This window comes from Ricinus communis, chromosome 4, assembly GCF_019578655.1.
Source record: "Ricinus communis isolate WT05 ecotype wild-type chromosome 4, ASM1957865v1, whole genome shotgun sequence".
Taxonomy (NCBI): Eukaryota; Viridiplantae; Streptophyta; class Magnoliopsida; order Malpighiales; family Euphorbiaceae; genus Ricinus; species Ricinus communis.
Genome location: NC_063259.1, coordinates 16,017,987 through 16,039,223, shown reverse-complemented (window position 1 = coordinate 16,039,223; position 21,237 = coordinate 16,017,987). Strand labels below are relative to the sequence as shown.

Genomic DNA, 21,237 nt, shown 5'->3' with positions numbered 1-21,237 from the left:
GTGCTGTTTCTTCAAGTGATTAGTGCAGTCCGCCTTTAGAAGCTTTGATTATTGTTTCGATGGTGGGCACCGCAGTCAGTTTTAGTGTAGAGCGTGGTTGCAGTCGTGTCATGGACTGCCTCGTCATCGCATCAGGCATCGTCTTTTTGAGTAGCGCCTAAGGTAGTGCCTGGGAAGTCGAGTAGATATCAGAGCTTTATGGTTGAGTATTGTGGTTGTAAGAAGCTTAAGAAAGGTGGCAGGAGTGTTTTCGGATGCTCGGAAATCCAGAGAAACTTAAGAGAACATTATTTATTTTTCTAAGTAGAACAAGTGTTTTAAAATACAATATTGCGCCCAGTCCCGTAAGAATGCATTATGGCATTTCACTGTTAGGCGTACATAAATTCATTTTAGGACATGCATCATACATCGTGCATTGCAACCCTTGGTGATAGGGGGCATCATCACCCTGGCGCGCGATATTGTAGAATTTTATATAAAGAAAAAATGGCTAGAGATTTTACGATTTTATAAAAGTATTTTTCCAAGATAATAAAGTTTTTATCAGTGATGATTATAAAGTAAGTAAAGATGTAATTTTTCAAAGTAAATAGTGTTAGCTTGAGAATTCTCTGGATGACGAGTTGAGTTGTTGAGAGAGTGAGTCTGTGGAGCTGTAGGCCCCATGTTAGATTATAAGGGAGGCTTTTGGATTTCAGTCAAAGAGGAATCTTGTGTCAGGATGGCATGAGTTTTGTCGGTTATGGAATCTAGATGGATGGTATGTCATAAGTGATGTGGTTTGGTAAGAAAATAAGGTTGTGAGAACCCATGGTTTTGTCGGCAGGTTAGTGAGGTGGCATGTAAGTTGGACTTGCCGCCAAGTATTAGTAATGTTCTCTGAGGTTAAATCCAGTTGTTCGTAGGTCTGAGTTGAGGAAGTATATTTTCGATCTTTTGCTCGTGTTGGATCCTCAGTGTGCGGAAGCAAGTAAAGATTTGGTTTCCGAGGAGTAGTAAGTGAGGATCACGGATTTTCAGGTTCGCCAGTTTTATTTAAGGGTTTTGTCGATGGGTCTTGTGGTTTATTTCTGCCGAGGAAAAGTTTCCGAGAAGCCGGGTTAGAGATGAGAGGTTCCTAATTAGTTTCAGTCTTAGAGTGTAGCCCCTTTTCTTTTAAAATTCGAGGTCGAATTTTTTTTTAAGGGGGGTAGAATGTAACACCCTTAGTTGTAATAATAATAATTATATATATATATATTTAAAAATAATAATAATAATAATAAAAAAAAACTCTCATTTTTCTCCTCCCTCTCTCTCTTTTCCTTCCTCCCTTCCTTCCCTTCACTCCCCACACCGCTTTCTCCCTTCTCCTCTCCCGTCCGCCTTCTCCCCCCGCCACGTGACGCCGCCGCCTTCCCTCCTCATTCCTTTCCGCGACGACGAAGGGCGAAGAGGCTGCCATCGTCGATTCGGCCTCCTGCCGGCATCCTTTCCGTAAACCGGCCGAATCGGACTCCCATCCCCAAAACCCGGAAGCAACCCTCCTCCGTCAGAAAAATCCTTGCCGGCCTTAGGAAGTGTCGCGTGAGCAGCGACTTTCCGGCCCCGATCCGCCGCTTCTTCGGCCACTTTCCGGCCAAAACTCTTGTACTTCCGGACTCCTCGCAACTTGAGCTTCGTAGGCGCCCGGATTCGAATTCAAATCTTTGGGACCAGTGTTTTCCGGACGCGTGAAATATTTCAATTTTTAACTCGGTATAATTTTATTTTAGACTCTAAAAAATTTTGTTATAATATTAGAATGTTATTGAGGCTATTAATTGCTTGTGTTGGGTAGTTTAAAAATAAATCAAATTTAAATTGTTTGGATTGTGGTGTTTTGGAGTCGGGAAAATATTAATGCAGTTCTTGTGGCCCGGCTCCTATTATTAAATTCCAGCATGTTTGATATATTTTTGGCAGGCCCTGGACCCATTTTACGGGGGGTAAATATCCGTAATTTAGGGAGGTTCACATCAAATTTTGAGAATCCTCGAGTCCAATTTAATTCTAGCAGTCGACCTTAGGGTCTAAGTTTAGGAAAAATTTGAATGTCTATTAATTGTATGTCTTTTGTTATTAGATAATTCAGCCTTCCGGCCAGCTCCACCCGAGAGGCGTTGGAGCTGATCGTGGAACGCATCAAATCATGAGTTAAAGTCATTTAATCTTTCTTGTTGTTGCTAGTATGATTTTAATATGCTATTTAGAATTTGTGCTTAATATGATTATTAGTATCGCAAGATAAATGATTTCACTTGATTATTAATATTTGAAATAATATAAATATTATTATTAGTATGTTATAATAAGATAAGCGTTATTATTTTTCCCTCACAAATTGCATGTTGTTTTACCTTAAATCTTTAATCTTTATTTCCGATATGTGTTGGTTGAGTTCATCGGATAATGATATTTATTATATGTGATGATTGCGAATTGGGAAATGTGGCTTGTAGAACATGCCACTTTGATGGGTTACATCGGGACGCGTCATACCGGTAATGATCACGGACATGTAATAAGATATTTATGGGTTTGCCACGGTCGAGCATGGCTCTCTGGGCTGATTTGTGTAAATTGGCGGAGGTAAGGTCCCTGGTCGAGCATTGCTCTCGGGTAGCCGGCTTATTTGGATACTTAAGTGACCGGTGAAGGTAAGGTCCCTGGTCGAGCATTGCTCTCGGGGCGCCCGATCTTATTGGATTAAGAGAGCCGAATGGCTACTAGATTTCTTATTTGGATACTTAAGTGACCGGTGGAGGTAAGGTCCCTGGTCGAGCATTGCTCTCAGGGGCGCGATCTTATTGGATTAAGAGAGCCGAATGGCTACTAGATTTTGGGGTTTAGGGTTCTACCGAGCCACTCGTCCCGTAAAAGTAAATATATATTTTTATTTATTTATTTATTATGGTATTTGATTATAATGTGATTTGTATTTACGTGCATGGTTGATATTTTAATTCGAATGATTAATATTTTATGTGAAGGAAATAGTAGGGTATGATTATAGTATGATTTGAATAATCTATGTTTTCTGAGAAGAAGCAATAGTCCCTAGATTATTTGATTTTAACTCACTCTAGACCGGTCTCCACTTATATTTTTTCAGGATTCGTGATCGCTAGTTCTCCATGACTCTTATTCAAGAACTTGACTCCTTCATCATCGGGTGATGTATTTGATTTGGTATGTAAATTGGTAAATCTTAGATTCTCCGCAGTAGTAATAGTAGATGTATCAGTTGTAAATTTTCTGAGCTTCAGGTCTCGCCTAGTTTTTCTGGCAGACCGAAGTATTTATGTAGAATGTAGCTATTAAGATAATTTGTGGTTTTAATAATATTAATTTGAGATGAGATTTGTTTAAGTCAGTGAGTGTCAGGCTTACTACGGGTTTCGGTGGCCTTACGCCTACCCATTCCCTAGTGCCGGTCACGGGCCCACGGGTGGGGTCGTGACACTAAGTAATGAGAAAACCTTAGCCCCCTGTATTATTATCTTTCAAAGTAATGCAGCATGCAATGCGTATTCAAAGATGCAAATTTAACATGGATAGAACTTTAGTTGTTTCAATAACCACAGAATAACTACAGGTGCTTGTACTTACAGTATACTGGTAGATCTTCGGGTTTCTCCCTTGCTCGCCAGTCAAGTGTTATTGATCCCCAATCTTGCAATGTGAAGGTACAGTTCTATAAAGAAACTATGAAGCAGAAGATCAGAGACCAGAGGTTCAGAGAGTGTTGACAATGGAGGTGGAAGTAGAACGATTTACGTTGATTTCTAAGGTAAAGCGGTTACTCTTGGGTTGGCTTAAAGGAGGAAAACAACTTGTTTCAATTGTTTAGCTCAAGGAAAAGGTTATTTATTAATTGCTGACTTGGATAAAGTAAATAACTCAGCAACAAATGTGGCAAGTGGTCTGTGGTCCTTTATAAATTCGGCAGCCACATCAGCAAATAACTGCCGGATTCCTCATTGGTACTGGCGGAAGTAACAAAAATAATAGGAGGGGTACCAAAAAGAAACAAATTGAAGGTTTGGTACCAAATGGATATAAGTGACTAAGGTTTGGTACCAGCGAACATTTAACCCTTAGTTCTTTCAACTGCATAAGATCTCCTAGAGTTTTTGCTGCAAATAGCAAGCCTTTGCATTTGTTTGCAATTTTCTTACCCATTTCAGTCAATTCCTCACACTCATCCCTACTTCTTCCACAAAATGCCACCTGACTAGACAACAATCAACATACTTCAATGGATAGTTCCCTCAAATGAAACAAGTGATTGGATTCCATCTTCTTCGCTACAGTTTCTTTATGAGTGGTCACTAAAATTCTACTCCCAGGGCACTACATTTGGGAGAGAATTTAAGGGGTTCCCACTCTCAATGATCTTGAGTCCACACATCATCAAGAACAAGAAGAAACTTTTTTCTCCTAATCAATTTAGCAATATTTTGTAAAAGAGATTGGAGTTAAGAGATTCAAGAATAGCTTTTGCTACCCTTATCTCATCAAAAGTATCTGAGACATATACCCATATCCTCTTTTTAAAGTGAATCTTGACATCATCATCATTATAAGCTAGTTGTGCCAGAGTTGTCTTCCCAATTCCTCCCATCTCAACTATGGAAATGGCATGGACTCCCACTTCCTTATTAGTTTGTGACAACAACTTGGTTACTATATTTTTCTTGTCATGACATCTACCACACACCCTAGATACATCAATGAAAGAGGTACTTAGCCTCCTAGGTTCTAAAATATCCCCACCCTCATGTTCTTTAGTGTGCCTAAAATTGTAGAGTACAGCTTCTTTAGAAATTGCATCAACTCTATCACAAACTTGTTTGATCTTAAGGGCAATGTCATGGCGTAAAATCACTTGATTAAAACTGAAACAAAAGCCGGGAGAAGGCAGGAAACAACATACCATATTCTTCCTATTTGACAACACAGAATGTTCAACCCCCTCTATTTACCATTTCAAAATTGCAGTACCCCACTCATCCAACACATCATCCATATCATAGGCCATATTTTGAGCTTTACTAGCCAATTCCTGATAGCTGCCTCCTTCATTTGTCTTCTCTCTGCATCTTCAAGCACAGCTTGGATTGCATCAAAAAGACTAGTGAGGTTTTGGACTTGTTTCTCCACACCCACTACTAGTTTCACTTCTTGTCGGATCTCTCTATCAATTACCTGAGCTAGCTGCTGCACTATTGCTGAAACAAGTGCATCGACCATTCTTGTTTTACTTTGTTGATTTCGGTTTGGCACAAAAGGAAACAAGAACGAGATTTATGAGAATGAGAAGCTAAAGAAAATGGAAGTTGTTGACCTGAAGTCTATAACTGAAAATTGATGATCCCTTGAGTCACTAATTCACATGATTGATTAAGGTCATATTCCTTTTTAATTAATGGTCAGTAAAATAGAGCGTTTTCATTTGGTCATTGTTGGTGTTGATAGCAAGTTTTTAGGCTTTGCCTATATAAACGAGTTCTTGAGTCTTGCCTTTGTCTATGATAGGTATGTTTGCCAGAAGGAAAAGAATAAACTGATGTTTACACATCTAGGGTTTTTACCGTTTTCTTTTTAAATTTGTTTTTTTTTCAAAATTTTCTTTTTATGTTTTTCTTTCAAAATATTTTATTTATACGTTTTTTTAACTGCATTATAGAATTTTTTTAATATTTTTCTAATATTTTTAATATATTTCTTTATTATTAAATATATCTTTAAATTTTATTTTAATTATATTTTTATTTATTCTAAACTCCATTTGATATAATTTTGATTTATTACAGTATATGATTTAAAACGCACATCTTCATGTCATCAACACAAACTAGTTGTTATAAAAAATATATAATATCATTCAATGTTATGAATATTAAATATAAAATAATAAATATATCTCATTTGGTTGATTTCACATTAATATAAGTTAAAATCATATACTATTAATATTTTATAGGTATACTTTTAAAAAAAAGTAAATTAATAATAATATAAGTTAAAATAAAATAATTTTGGTCCCTTTTAAGTATATTTGTAGTATTTTTTCTCGAAATTATGAAAAATAAAATGATGTAAAATAAAAAACTGAATTCACAATAATATAAATTAAAAATAATATTTTTTTGGTATCTTATAAGTATATTTTTAGTATTTTTTCTGATACAATTTTGAAAAAAGATGCTGTATTAAAAAAATATTGAAAAGAAAAACCGTAAAAAGAAAAAGATTTTATAACAGTAAAGTTTTTTTTTTTTCAAATGTAATGCACCGTGAAATTCTTCAAAAATAAATTTGGATTTGGCCACATATTTTAGTTGGATTCAATCTAGTTTGCTAAATTTATAAATCTTTAGCTAAAGTTTTTACATATTTAATTTAAAACGGCCATGTTTTATACAAGGAAAATTCATTCTCTTAATTAATAAAAATAATTTATACAATTGATAATAAGTTTTTTTTTTAAATTATTTTATAATTTTAATATAAATTAGCTTTACTCTCATTTCTGCCACAATTGCTATTATTTCCACTGCCAATGGTAATGATAATAAAGGAAAAATAATTAGTAAGAACAATCCATTTTGATTTTTAATTTAACTAATGTAATTTAATTTAATTTAAAAAATTTATATTTTTTTATTATTTAAAAAAATATAACCCATTTTCTATTTTTATTAATATAAATTAATTTAAATTAAAATACCCATTATTTAAGAAATAGCTAAACTGAACGGGCGACGGGATGAGCGATGAAACTGAGATTTATTTCAAAAGGCAAAAACAACCCACTACAGATTTATTTTAAGATGATAGTTATATTTGGACCAAAATTATTGTGTACCAACTGTTTGTTAATATATCATAAAGAGTTTTGTCTCTAATCCAATCAGCCGAAATTATTGTGTACCAACTATTTGTTAATTTATCAGAATGAGTTTTGTCTCTAGTCGAATCAGCCGCCTACTTTGAAGGAAAAAAGAATTATTTCGCTCATGAGATGGCGGCATAGGTCTAAAATAAAAGTTAAAAGGTACCAAAAACAACCCAAGAAACAAATTAATTCTTGGAAAAATCAAGTAAGAATCTAGTATTAGTTTAAATTTAAATATACTAATTAATTAGTTTTCTTTTCAAAAAAAGAAGTTTAATTAGTTTAAACTTGACTATATAAATAGTATGTTGTTGTAAAATAAAGAATAAGAATAAAGAGTTTTGTAAAATAAAGAACAAAAACAAAAGAAATAAAGAGAGAATAGATAGTATAAGTATGTATATGTGTTTATGTATATATTATTTTATTAATTGTAACACCTATTTATATGTGCGAAGGGTTACAGAAATAGAGTTCTATTTACGCAAGAAAATCTATGAATAGACATAATGATAGACACCTAATATAACTCAAATACTATAACATTATCATAACATTTCCATTTGGATGTCTATTATAATGAATATATATCGTTAAAATCTTACTAAGAAAAACTCTGTAGGAAAAAAATTTAGTAAAGGAAAAAGAATATATTATTCATGGAGAAGTTTGCGCTATAATACTGTCTCATTAAAAACCTTGTTAGAAAAATATAATAGGACAAAATCTAAGCTAAGGAAAAAAGAGTACAGGATATCAAAATCTCCTCCTCATGAAAATATGATTTCTAACAAAGATCCTTTAATCGGTGCATGTCAATTTTATTAACCAACTTCTCAAATGTTGTTGTAGAGAGTGCTTTTGTAAATAAATCTGCCAAATTATCAATAGATCGAATTTGATGAACACCTAAAACTCCTTGTTTTTGAAGCTTATGAGTGAAAAAAAAAACTTTGGTGAAATATGCTTGGTTCTATCTCCTTTAATATATCTTTCTTTGAGTTGGGCAATACAAACAACATTATCTTCATATAGCACTATGGGGCTTCCTTTATCAAATAGAAGATCATATGTTTCCTTGATATATTAGATCATAGATCTCAACCATATACATTCTCTAGTAGCCTTGTGCATTACTAATATTTCAGCATGATTAGATGATGTGGTAGTTAGAGTTTGCTTAGTAGAATACCAAGATATAACAATGCTACCATATGTAAACAAGTAACCCATTTATGATCGAGTTTTTTGTGGATAAGATAAATATCGGACATCTGCATATCCAATTAATTTTAACTTCGAGTCTTGTGGATAAAATAAGAACATATCTAATGTACCACGTAGATAATGGAAAACTTGTTTCATACCATTTCAATGTCTTCGAGTTGGTGAGGAACTATATCTTGCTAGCAAATTCATAGAAGATGCTACATCAAGTCTTGTACTATTAGCAAGATATATTAATGCTCCAATAGCACTAAAATATGGTGCTATTATACTAAGTATTTCTTCACCATCTTTCCGAGGACGAAAAGGATCCTTTTTCATATTTAGGTATTTAACAATAATGGGAGAACTCATTGGATTAATCTATTTCCAATTTAAGTTGACTGATGAATAAAAATCCATCCAAATAAATGTTCGATCCATAGGACGAGACAAAATTTTATTCGTCCCAAATCTTTCATTTCACATTCATTTTTAAAATAATTTATTGTTTCTGTCAACTCTTTAGAAGTCCCAATGATGTTTAAATCATCAACATAAACTGCAATTATAGTAAAATCAGAATTTGTTTTCTTAATGAAAACACATGGACAAATTGAATTATTAATATATCATTCCTTCAAAAGATATTCACTTAGGCGGTTATACCACATTCGTCCATATTATTTTAATCCATACAAGGATTTGTGTAGCTTAATGAATATATTTCTCGAGGCTTTAAGCTACATACTTCAGGCATTTTTAGTCATTTCAAGAACTTTCATATAAATATCATTATCAAGTGATCCATATAAATAAGTTGTAACGACATCCATAAAATGCATATGACGTCGTTCTAAACTTGCCAGACTAATTAAAAATCTAAATGTAATTAATGTTAGGTTCTTATGAGAACTATTGTGCTACAAGTCGTGCTTTGTATCTTACAATCTCATTTTTATCATTTTGTTTACGCAAAAAAATCCATTTATAGCCTACTGACTTATTATCTTCAGGTATTAAAACAATGGGCTCAAAGACTTGGTATTTTTCTAATGAGTTTAATTTTGCCTGGATTGTATCTTTCTATTTAGACCAATCATTTCTTTGTCGATATACAATGACGAACTTAGGTTCAATGTCCTCACTTTCTTTTGCAATATCAATTGCCACTGTATATGTAAATACATTTTCGACAATAGTTTCACTTTGATTCCATCTCTTACCTGAAGTGACATAGTTGAATGATATCTCATTGTTTTCATCATCTTCAAGCACTTGAACCTCTTCTGGGGTTATTTGTTTTTTTATGTCTTTTGTTATAGACTCTTTAGGAACATTAATTTTAAGACTGTCACTTGGTTTATTTTGTTCCTTTTTCTTTCTTGGACTTTTATCCTTAGAACCAGGTGGCCTACCATGCTTCTAGAGTGTTTGGACTCATTTTCTATAATATTAACATGTTGTCCTACTAGGACATCAATTATAGCTAGAGCATTTTCAGCTAGTATATGAGATTTAGTAACTTTTTTTGGATCATAAAATGTATTTAGCAATTGGTTTGCTATACTTTGCAAATGAATGATCCTTTGAACTTCTAATTCACATTATTTTGAATAAGGATCAAGATGATTTAATGATGGGTCATTCCAAACAATTCGTTTCTCTAATTGCTTGTTCTCTCCCTCCAACTTAGGAAACAAAGACTTATTAAAATGACAATCATTAAATCTGGCAGTAAAGACATCCTCAATTAATTGCTCAAGATATTTAATTATAGATGGAGATTCATATCCAATATATATTCTCAATCTCCTCCGAGGTCCTATTTTTGTGCGATGTGGGGGGTCAATTGGAACATAAACAACACATTCAATAATTCTCAAATGGAAAATATTTGGTTCCTGGACAAAAACCAATTATAATGGTGAAAATTTATGATAACTAATTGGCCTGATGCGAAAAATAGTTGTTGCATGTAAAATTGCATGTCTCCAAGCAATTATTGGGAGATTTGTTTTCATGAGCAATGGTCTAGCTATTAATTGGAGAAGTTTAATGAAAGATTCTGCTAGACCATTTTGAGTATGAACATGAGCTACTCGACGTTCAACAGTATTTTAATTGACATGCAATAATCATTTAAAGGCCTTAGATGCAAATTCATCGGTATTATCAAGACGAATTGTCTTAATAGCATATTCTGAAAACTGTGCTCTTAATTAAATTATTTGACCAGGTAATCTGAAAAATGCCAGATTTCGAGTTGATAATAAACATACATGTGACCATCTTGTTAATGCATCTATTAATACTGTAAGATATTTAAATGGTCCACATGGTGAATGAATTGGTTCACAAATATCACCTTGTATACATTCTAGATATCTAGGTGATTCATTTTGAATTTTGCTTGGTGAAGGCTTAATAATCAACTTTCCTTAAGAGCAAGCTAAACATGAGAATTCATTATATTGAAGAATCTTCTGGTTCTTCAATGGATGGCATAAGATCTTTTAATAATTTTCGCATCGTTGTTGATCCAGGATGACCTAATCGATCATGCCAAATAAAAAAAATATTTAGATCAGTAAACTTCTGGTTTACTACCATATTTGTTTTAATAGTATACAGATATGTGTAATATAGCCAAAAGAGAAAGCATGTACTTTCTCCAATACACATTTCTTTCTCATTGTGAGGTTGTAATATAGAGATATTTAATATTTTCCACATTTATAGTTTTAATATGATATCCATTTCGGCAAATATCTTTAAAGCTCAATAAATTTCTACGAGATTTTGGAGAGAATAATGCATTTTTAATAAAGAAATATATACATTCAGGTAGTAATATATTTGTTCTTCTGGAGCCTTCAATTATTCTTTTACTATCAAATATTACATTGACATAAGTTTCTCCTATTGTTAAGTGAGAAATATATTTATTATCTCTTAATGTGGTATGCGTGGTAGCACTGTCTGGAAGATATAAATCTGAATCATTTGTTCTTAATCCTACTAACGATTAAGTAGGATCCATAATATTTTACCTTTATGTATAAATAAAAATAAATAACACGTCAATTAGTATTAATCTTTTAAAGATTAATGTATTTAGTTCTTCAAGAACATAAAATATTAATTCTTTAATAAATTGGAATACTAGATTTCAAAATATTTTGTTCTTCAAGAACTTATGGTCAAAATTCTTCAAGAATTTATACTTTTAGTTATTTATTTATTTAGTTCTTCAAGAACTAAAACTAATATTATGATAAAAGTTCTTCAAGTACTTTAGGAACTAAATTTATGATACAAGTACTTGAAGAATTAAAAATTATAATACAAGTTCTGTAGGAACTAAAATTTATAATATAAGTTCTTCAAGAATTAAAATGTATAATATTAAATTCTTCAAAAACTATATATCACTAGTTCTTCAGGAACTAAAATTTATAATACAAGTTCTCCAAGAACTAAAAGTTATAATACAAGTTCTTCAGGAACTAAAATTTATAATATAAGTTCTTCAAGAACTATATATGACACTAGTTCTTAAGGAACTATAAATTAATATCATATAATATATCTATAATAAATAAATAAATAAAACAAGATAGAAATAAAATAAAACTATGATCCTACAAAGTATGTAGATAAAACTATAATTTCAACATAAACTAGTATTTAGCTAAAATAAAGGAATTTAATAGAAATTCAAAAGCCATAAAAGCAAAAAAAAAAAAAGATGCTATATACTCATTAGGACTACCAAAAATGGATCATTGTGAAATTCAATACTTTTTTCTTTTTCACTTTTGAGTATATCAATTTTAGAGTTTGTTTTAAAAGTGGCATTTGAAAAAAGATTAAATATGAGTTGGGCAATGCTGGCATAACTAACAAACTAATTACCTTAGCTATTTACAATTTTGTCTTTAGTATCTTGACACTCCCCTTCAAGATGAGCATTACAAATTTATTATGCTCATTTTGCTTAATAAACTATTGAACTGCCATGGATTCAATCTTTTAGTAAAAACATTAGCAGGTTGTTCATGAGTCCTTATATGCATAGGCTTGATGATCCTACTCTAAATTTTCTTTTTGATCAAAAGGCAATCCAATTCTATATGCTTTATACGCTCATGGAAAACTGAATTGTTTGCTATATAGAAAACATATACATTATCAGATAATAACTCCATAGGCAGGCTTCTCATGATGAACTCCCAAGTTTCTCAGTAGAAACAAAATCCACATAATCTTACAATTTATGTCGGACATAGCTCTATATTCTACTTCAGCTCAACTCCTTGACCAAGCTTTGTGATTTCCAACTTATCAAAGAACTACCAAGAAAAGTATAAAAACATGTTAAGAACTTCTTAGTTTCAGGATAGCTTGCTCAATCACTATCAGTATAGGCTCTCAATTGTAGATTAGACTCTGTAGACATGAACTTACCCTAGAGCAAGTTTCAAATACCTTAACACCCTAAATACTGCACCTAAATGTAATTGAGCTAGTCTATCCATGAATTTAGACAAGACATAAACAATATAACAAATGTCTGGCCTTGTCAAGGTCAAATTCAACAGCTTTATAACTAATTTTCTAATAAAGAATAGGATTTTAAAGTAAATTATTATCAATATTTTTTTGATTTATGATATACCTCAATAGGTATACTGCTAGGTTTAGCTCCCAAACATCCATACTCATGTAATAAATCCGAAATAAACTTCCTCTGACACATAACAATACCTCAAGTTAATTTAGTAATCTCAAGTTCTATAAAATATCTCAAATCTCCAAGGTCTTTCAATTTGAAAGTAGAACTCAAGACTGTCTTTAATTCGTCAATAACCCCTTTACTGGTCCATACAATCACTATGTCGACAACATAGAATAGTAAAGCAACAAACTCCTCTCCAATTTTCTTTGTAAAAAGAGAATAATCAACTTTGGATTGAATGAAGCCATTAAGCAATAAGTAAAAGGTAAACTCTTCACTCCATTACCTTGATTCTTGCTTCAATCCATACAAAGATTTTTAAGAGTTTACAAACCATCTTAACTGAATTCTTTGTACCAAATTCATATGTTGTCTCCCCATGAATCTGGCATCCTTGAGGAAGCTCTATATACATATCTTTATTAAGATCCCTATTAAGGAATGTATTTTTAATATCAACCTGAGCTAATAAAACCATCCCTTAGCAGCTTCTAAAGCTAAAAACTACCTTACTATTGTTTGTTTAGCAACTGGACTAAAGGCTTCTTGATAGTCAAACCCCTCTTTTTGACTGTATCCTTTGACTACAAGTCTAGCATTGTATTTGTCCATAGTACATCATGCTTGTACTTGATTTTATAAATCCATTTAGCACCTGCAATGTTTCTATCACAAGGCATAGAAATGACTTGCCAAGTCTTTTTCTCCTCCAAATCAGCAAGTTCTTCATTCATAGCTATTTTCCAATGATCATGTTCGATAGCTACATGGTATGGAGTTGGTTCAAAGTTGGAAGAAACATTTAAAGAAAAGTATTTAAAGGTAATTTAGAATAAGAAAGTTGATTAGAAATAGGATAAATAGAACAATAAGGTTGAACTTAAGATGAATCATAATGTTTAAGTATGTGATGATAGTCATGCAAATAAGAAGCAATTTTATGTGTTAAAGTACTGTGTCTAGTAGTTGGAACAGTTGGATTAGAAATTATTAGCTAGAATAGAAGTAGGAGCAGAAGTAGTGATTGAAGATATAAAAGAACAAGAAGATTCTAAATTATCAAAAGTAATAAGAATAAATGAAGTAGTATGTAAAAGCTTATCAGAGTCAATGAAGTTGGGAAGAATAATACATTGTTGCGATGAGTGTGAGATATCTTAAAACGATAGAAAAATATGTGTTCAAGAAAATGAACATCCTTGGAGATAAAGAAATGACCATATTCAATATCATATAATTTGTACCCTTTGGTACCAACTAGATATCCAAGAAATATACATTGTTTAGAACTAGGATCAAACTTCTTTTAAAGACATGAAATGGTAGCAGCAACGCAAAGAGATCCGAACACTCTCAAATGAGTATATAAAGGAGTCTTTTGGAAAATAATTTCATAAGTCTTTTATTCTGAAGTAATGGAGAAGGTATATCTATTAAGTAAGTAGGTAGTTGTTACGACAACATCCCCCTAAAAATGTACAAGTAAAGATGCTTGAAATAATAAAGCTCTGGCAATGTTGAGTAAGGTTTGAAGTTTTCTTTTAGCCACTCTATTATGTTGTGGAGGATATATACATGTAGTTTGGTGAAGTATGCCAATAAAAGTTGTTGTCTTTTAGAGTTAAGAAGGAGGAGTTGAATCATAAAATTAGATAAAGTATGTAAGCTCAAGAATCATAAAACTTTAACAAGGAAATAAGTAGAGATTTAGGGTTGGAAAAATTGACACAAGAGATTTATAGTGGTGGAGAAACAATCCTTCCTACGTCCACTCCTCAAGATCGCACTTGCGTATTCCACTATAATCAAATTTGATTACAGACCTTGGATTTTAACAAGCTCCCCTAATAACCTGATATTTTAATAGGCTAACACTCAACTTCTTTCTTTAATGTATCAATATCTTACTAAGTCCCTTAATCCTGAGTTTTAATAAAAGCTCAATAACCAATTTCTTACACTTTTAAGACCTAGGCTCATACAACAGCGCTTTTCGGTATAGTTGAATAAAGGAATTCAACTTAGAACACTATATAGAAAAAAGAATTAAGTGTAGTAAGTTGAGAAATAAATTTGTAAGAGTCTGGGTACTAAGATTTTCACACACTTATTTCTTGTGTCTTTATGAGGGTATTTATACTCATATCAACCCCTTAAAGACGTTACAAGGATTCCATAACTCATCTAATGCAAACCTTGATGATTTGGCAAAAAGAAACTTTCTATCTAAGAGGTGCCCTCGCGCTTTCTGAATGCAGTTGTTGGATCTCTAACGACTCTAGACACGTGGAATTGCAATAACAGTTTTCCTTGCAACGGTCACAGACTCAACATTAATTGTGAAAACTGCCCTAACGCTTTAAAAGCACCTCTGCACTTTAGAAGCACCCTCGTGGATGTTCCTTCCATGCTTAAGAGCACCCTCGCACTTCAGCTCATGAAACCTACTGCCAAAATTTGATTTTCTCTTTGATTTGGGGCGCTCTCGTGCTCCACAAGCGCTCTCGTGCTTCTTAAAGAGGAGACTCTTTGACTTTCAGGTACCTTCATGAGATTAGAGATCTTCTAGGATATCTTTCTACATAGATGGTCAACTTGGACCACTTGAAAAGCATCATTATGCTTCTCAAGCGCCTTCATGATTTTTAGATATTTTTAAAATACTCCAAGGCACTTTTGCCCAATCTCTATCCTCTTAAAATCATATCATCGGTGAAGATTTTTCCTTTTAACCCAACACGACTAGAGATTCTTAATGGCTTTGACGAAATCTTCTTTAACAATGTCCTAGCAAGGCTGAAAGAAATAAGCATTACACTTAAATAATTGAACTTTAGGTCAATAAAAGTATAAAAGGTGGGAAGCAAAAATCCTAGTCCATTATCAATTCGAATTTGTTTGATAGAAGACTGAAATTGATTTAAATCATGTGATACAAGGTTTGCAGAATGCTCAAGGCTTAAGATTTAAGTTTCATTAGATACACCCAGGTCATTTTAATAAAATCATCTACTAAAGTCAAAAAATAGTGATTGCCACATAAATCTACAATAGAATAAGTGTGCCATATATCAACATGAACAAGCTCAAAAGGAAATTGGTATTTATTGAATAAAAAGGAAATTTATTTCTTCTTTGCTTTATTTTTGGACAGACTAAACAATGATTACAATGATAAATATAGATAAAGTAGGAACACAAGGCTTAATGAGCTTGAATCTATCAAAAGATGGATGTCCAAGTCTCATATGCCAAATGTCAAGAAGTATTACAAGCAAGAGATGCAGTTCTGTGGGTTATAGAAGAACTTTAGGAATAAAAGCATAGATGGAACTAGAAGTAGCAATACTTTGATAAAGACAATATAAGCCTGCTTGCATTCTAGCTTGCTCAATCACCGTCAATGTGGACAGGACCTAAATGAGATAGACATCTCTAAGAAAGAGTAGACAATATTCATTTGTTATTGTTAATTTACTAGTAAAAAAATCGAATGAGGAACAAAGAATGAGGAGAACATTTTAAAGAACAAGAGAAGGCAACAAAGTGGCTGTGCTAATATGAAACTAGAGTTAGATTTGTAACTAGACAAAGTCGGACCAAAAATACTTTAACTTTCTAGTATATTATGAGCATACTTTTGTTATTTTTAAATAAATTTTGTAATTCGGTCTTAGTTTCTTTTTATATAACCGAGTAACGATTTATATATTACAACTTTGATTAAAACATTTATAAATATACAACTAAAAATATATTAACAATATCTTATTGGTATATTGTTGTTTAAATTTTTAAATTTTTAAAATCTTTTTAAAATCGCTTATATACTCTTATATTATATGATATTTTTCAAGTATACCAAAAGTATCTTTTAGATATATTATTATAAAAATTAAATATAAACTTACTTACTTTAATATTACATAATACTTTTACTTTATGGTATGAAGAGCATACTTTTATTATCTTTAAATATATATTGTAATTGTGAATTAAATTAAATATGCATGTATTTGATTGTTGAGTACAATGTGCTAACAATTATTCAGCGAAACTAACAATTATTTACATTTTATCCAACACTTGAATTGCACTGTCTTCTTTCTTAATCAAAAACTCTCAACTAAATACAAAATTCAGAAATTCTTTTAAAATTAATGGTAATGATTATAGTCGTAGGATCATCGAGCAACAAATAAAGATGATACAAAATTGTTAAAACTTCAAATAATTTAATATCCACACACTTATATAAGTGTTTTTCAGTCATAATCTTAACTTTTACTGTAATTTCGAATAAAAAAACTAAGTCTGATTAGCTTAGATTGCACGATAAAGAACACATATGTAGTAATCTTTAATATATTACCTACAAGTGCTACCCATTTATTCTGAATCAAACCTTTAAAAGGTGAAATTTTACTCTACTTGTTAAAATTAAAGAAAAGTAGGAAGTGGAAGTATGTAATAAAAATTCATTATGGTGACAAATTATAGAAAAAAGAGTGAATAAAAACTGTAATTGAGAGAAAATCCAATAATTACGAAGAAGTTTTTTCTCTAATTATAGCTGTTTTAAAATTAGGTACTCCTTTAAATCTCACAAGATTCATCAACCAAAGACCTATTTTTTTGTTTGACGTTTTGTTATAAATGAGCAAAAATTTACAGAAAGATCCATAAAAAAGAATTCGAAATCTAAAAATTACGGAAGTAAATAAGCAAAAAAAATTACAGAAAATCTCAAGGCAAAAAAAGCAGTAGAAAGAAAAGATAAAAGTTAAAAAACGTTTGAAATATAAATAAATATAGTATAGATGTAAACTATCAAAACAAACCGTATAAATATAAAATACAGCTTTTCTTAAGGCGCGGTTCAGTTAACCAAACTATGCTCGCCGCCACTAATATCAGCAAAACGAAAAAAAATGAAAAAAGCAAAGGCCAATTAAAGTCAAACAGCAGGAAATAAAAAAATGTAATGGACTAAAGTAAGTGAATGATAATATTTAGCAAGTGATGTTTGCTTCTGTCTTCAGCAAAACCCACTTAGCATTTGATCCCAAGAAGAGGAAGAGCAGCATCATCTTCATCCTCTCCTCATTCATCTTCAAGGTAAACCAATATAAACACTTCTTGCTGTTCTTATTTTCCTTTTCACCATTTTATCAGTTTCTTGATTTTCTTTTGACATGTTAATGAAGTTGTTGGACTGCTATTGATGAATTCATGAAATGATTCATTCAAAAGGGTAAAGGGTCATATTGTATATTCTTTATGATTTGTGTTGATGATCAGGTTTTATACAGTCTATAATGGTTTACAACAGAAAGTAAGAAAGGAAGGTTGCATGTGGTTTGATGTTCTGTGTTTTAATTGTTAGTAATTAATCAACTCTGCAATTTTAGATCTTTTCCTTTGTCATTTCATATTACTTAATGAAATACTTTCATTGTTTTTGAGAGAGATTAGTTCCCTGAAATATTTGTGGAACTCTAATTCCTTGGTTCTATTGCAATCTGAGATCTCTTGGTATTATGCTTCTATTAAACAAAAACAATAGACATGAATTCACTTATCTTACAAAAGAGTAGTGCTCATAGATTTCATTAATTTACCAACTTGTCAACTCTATCTTTTAGATATCAAGGCTTTGAGCTTCTAATCAATAATTATTGTTATGCAATTTTTAGCACCATCTTCAAATGGCTCGATCGGCGCTTGATGAAATGTCGGACACTGGGGCATTTCTGAGAACTGCTTCAACATTTCGCAATTTTATTTCACGAGATCCAAATTCTCAATTTCCAGCTGAATCTGGAAGGTATCATCTGTATGTATCTTATGCTTGTCCCTGGGCTTCCAGGTGTCTTGCATACTTGAAGATTAAAGGGCTCGACAAGGCCATCAGTTTCACGGTATACTAATGATGAATTTCCTATACTTCGATTAAGGTTGTAATGACTAAAATCATCTTTGTCCTTTGCCATTTGTAGTCTGTCAAACCTATATGGGAAAGAACGAAGGACAGTGATGAACATATGGGATGGGTTTTTCCTGCTTCGGAGACAGAGGAACCAGGAGCTGAGCCTGACCCTTTGAATGGCGCAAAGAGTATAAGAGAACTTTATGAGCTTGCAAGTGCTAATTATGTCGGAAAGTACACAGTTCCTGTATGTCAGTTTAATTACTTGCATAAAGCTGCCTATTTTAGTCTTTATTTTTCTTTAATCTCTTGAATTTATGTGCTGCAATATTTTCTTATTATAGGTACTGTGGGATAAGAAGCTCAAGACAATTGTTAGTAATGAGAGTTCGGAAATCATTCGTATGTTTAATACTGAATTTAATGATGTAGCTGAGAATGCAGCTCTAGATTTATATCCTTCCCACTTGCAAGTTCAAATTGAGGAAACCAATGAATGGGTATATAGTGGGATAAATAATGGTGTTTATAGATGTGGCTTTGCAAAGAAGCAAGGGCCTTATGAGGAGGTAAGCTTTGCTACATCATTTGGGCATAATTAGGCCAAGCATTCCTTTCAGAGAATTGGTTTGCAAACGGTTGAAATTTTATTTGGTGATGGCTGCAGGCTGCAAAACAATTGTATGACGCTCTTGATAAATGTGAGAAGATACTTGGAAAGCAACGTTATATATGTGGCAACACTTTGTCTGAAGCAGATATCCGGTTGTTTGTCACCCTTATAAGATTTGATGAGGTACTACATGTTTTGTCACAAAATAAGAGATCAAGTCTATTTTTATCATATGTTTGTATATCGTCTGCCCTCACTCCACCTGACCTGATCTTTTTATTAAAAGGTTTTGTGAAAATATCTTCTGTCATCACTAACCAGATTCCTTCACGAAAAAGCTTTTTCTAATACTAGGTAAAGCTGAAGAGCCACTTGAAGCTGGGAAAAGTACTGCTATAGAAATTACTTGAACTTAGCATGATATACCATAAAGGTTACACCCAGAGATTGCTGCATCTTTTCTTTGTTTTGTTTTTATCCATATGCCTCTGCAATCTTATGCAAGCTACTACACATTTCTTGACTAGATACAGTCCTCACTTTGTTTATGAATGACAGATATCTCACTTGTAGTAGAAGGTTCCACATGGCTTCCTGAAGTTGTATTTTCTTTTCTTCAAATCTGCCTGCTTAGCAGCTTATTATAGACTGGATGTATTTACTACCAAGCCATTTACCTGCTATGTTCTCTAGGCATTCCTATTATTTAGAAATCCTTTTTCTTATGACCTCAGGATCATGAAACTTCTGGCCCATGCTCCTTGTTTTTTGTAATTTTCTTTGATGTCAAAGCAACTGCCTTGTTGGAAACGAGGATGTGGTTTCCTATTGGAAACAAAAGGCATGAGGGAATCTTTGAAATATAGAATAAAAGGGATGTCTACTGGTAAATGTGATGATCATCCCTGATGTTTTCTCGATATGGAACTTGGATTAAACATAATCAGGAAATTTTGATTTATACGAGTAATAACCCTTTATTTAGCTTTCTAAATACTAATGGCAGGCTCATGCATGTTTTTCTTGTTCAACCATTCATGTATCTCATGATTGTAACGGTCCTTCTTCTACAGGTTTATGCAGTTCACTTCAAGTGCAACAAAAAGCTTCTAAGGGAGTACCCAAATCTGTTCAATTATACCAAAGATATCTTCCAAGTTCCTGGCATGAGGAGCAGTGTAAACATGGAACACATTAAGCGGCATTATTACGGAAGTCATCCTTCAATAAATCCATTTGGAATCATTCCTCTTGGCCCAGACACCGACTTTTCGTCACCCCATGACAGAGAAAAGTTTGTTATGTAAATTGCCATGTACATCTGCACTCATATTGGTAGTTGGTGTTCTTGGAGGAAATCATGGATATCCATATAGCAAGTCATGTATTAAGAATGAAATCAAGTCACCATACTATGTTCTTGGTAGCTTATATCTAGCATCAGATATGGACTACACTCTTTCTCGAGGTGAACTTGGAGAATAAGTAGGTAGCTGTTTTTTTTTTTTTCTTTTTCTGCTTGTGTTTGCTTCCTATCAATAATCAGAATGACAATAATCTTCTTGAATGGAAGAGTTTCATTCTAGTCCTTGTTTTTGTTCATTTATTTTTATTTAAATTCTAATAGGTATTTTATATGTGCATCTGAATTCTCCCCAGTGACAAAATTTTCATGGTGCCTTAGATAATAGAATATTGGGATTGCTCTATATCTTGTTTTTATTTCTTCCAAAGCTGGTTATGAGAGAGATGTGAGCTTTGTTAGATAAAAGGTCTTTATTAGAGATCCCACATTCTTAAGAAATGAGGGGTATAAACAATTT

At 32.3% G+C, this 21,237-nt stretch overlaps 1 protein-coding gene and 1 pseudogene across 1 annotated transcript; one reads left to right on the top strand and one right to left on the bottom strand.

Annotated features, from left to right (window-relative positions):
- Window positions 1-3,635: 3,635 nt before the first annotated feature.
- LOC107261647 lies at window positions 3,636-5,955 on the bottom strand (annotated as a pseudogene).
- An 11,776-nt stretch (window positions 5,956-17,731) lies between these two features.
- Window positions 17,732-21,002, top strand: LOC8274796 (glutathionyl-hydroquinone reductase YqjG). The gene is made up of 6 exons (XM_002524103.4): window positions 17,732-17,990; window positions 18,569-18,793; window positions 18,872-19,048; window positions 19,146-19,370; window positions 19,469-19,597; window positions 20,488-21,002. Exons 1-6 carry the CDS (start codon window positions 17,895-17,897, stop codon window positions 20,719-20,721), a joined length of 1,086 nt encoding a protein of 361 aa, XP_002524149.1. The 5' UTR covers window positions 17,732-17,894; the 3' UTR covers window positions 20,722-21,002.
- Window positions 21,003-21,237: the final 235 nt, after the last annotated feature.

Excerpts from the sequence above, each read along its gene's own strand:
- LOC8274796 (XM_002524103.4), top strand. The coding sequence starts at position 17,895 with ATGTTTGCTTCTGTCTTCAGCAAAACCCACTTAGCATTTGATCCCAAG. Across the intron at positions 18,794-18,871 it reads ACAAGGCCATCAGTTTCACG|TCTGTCAAACCTATATGGGA; the intron begins GTATACTAATGA and ends TGCCATTTGTAG. Across the intron at positions 19,049-19,145 it reads TCGGAAAGTACACAGTTCCT|GTACTGTGGGATAAGAAGCT; the intron begins GTATGTCAGTTT and ends TTCTTATTATAG.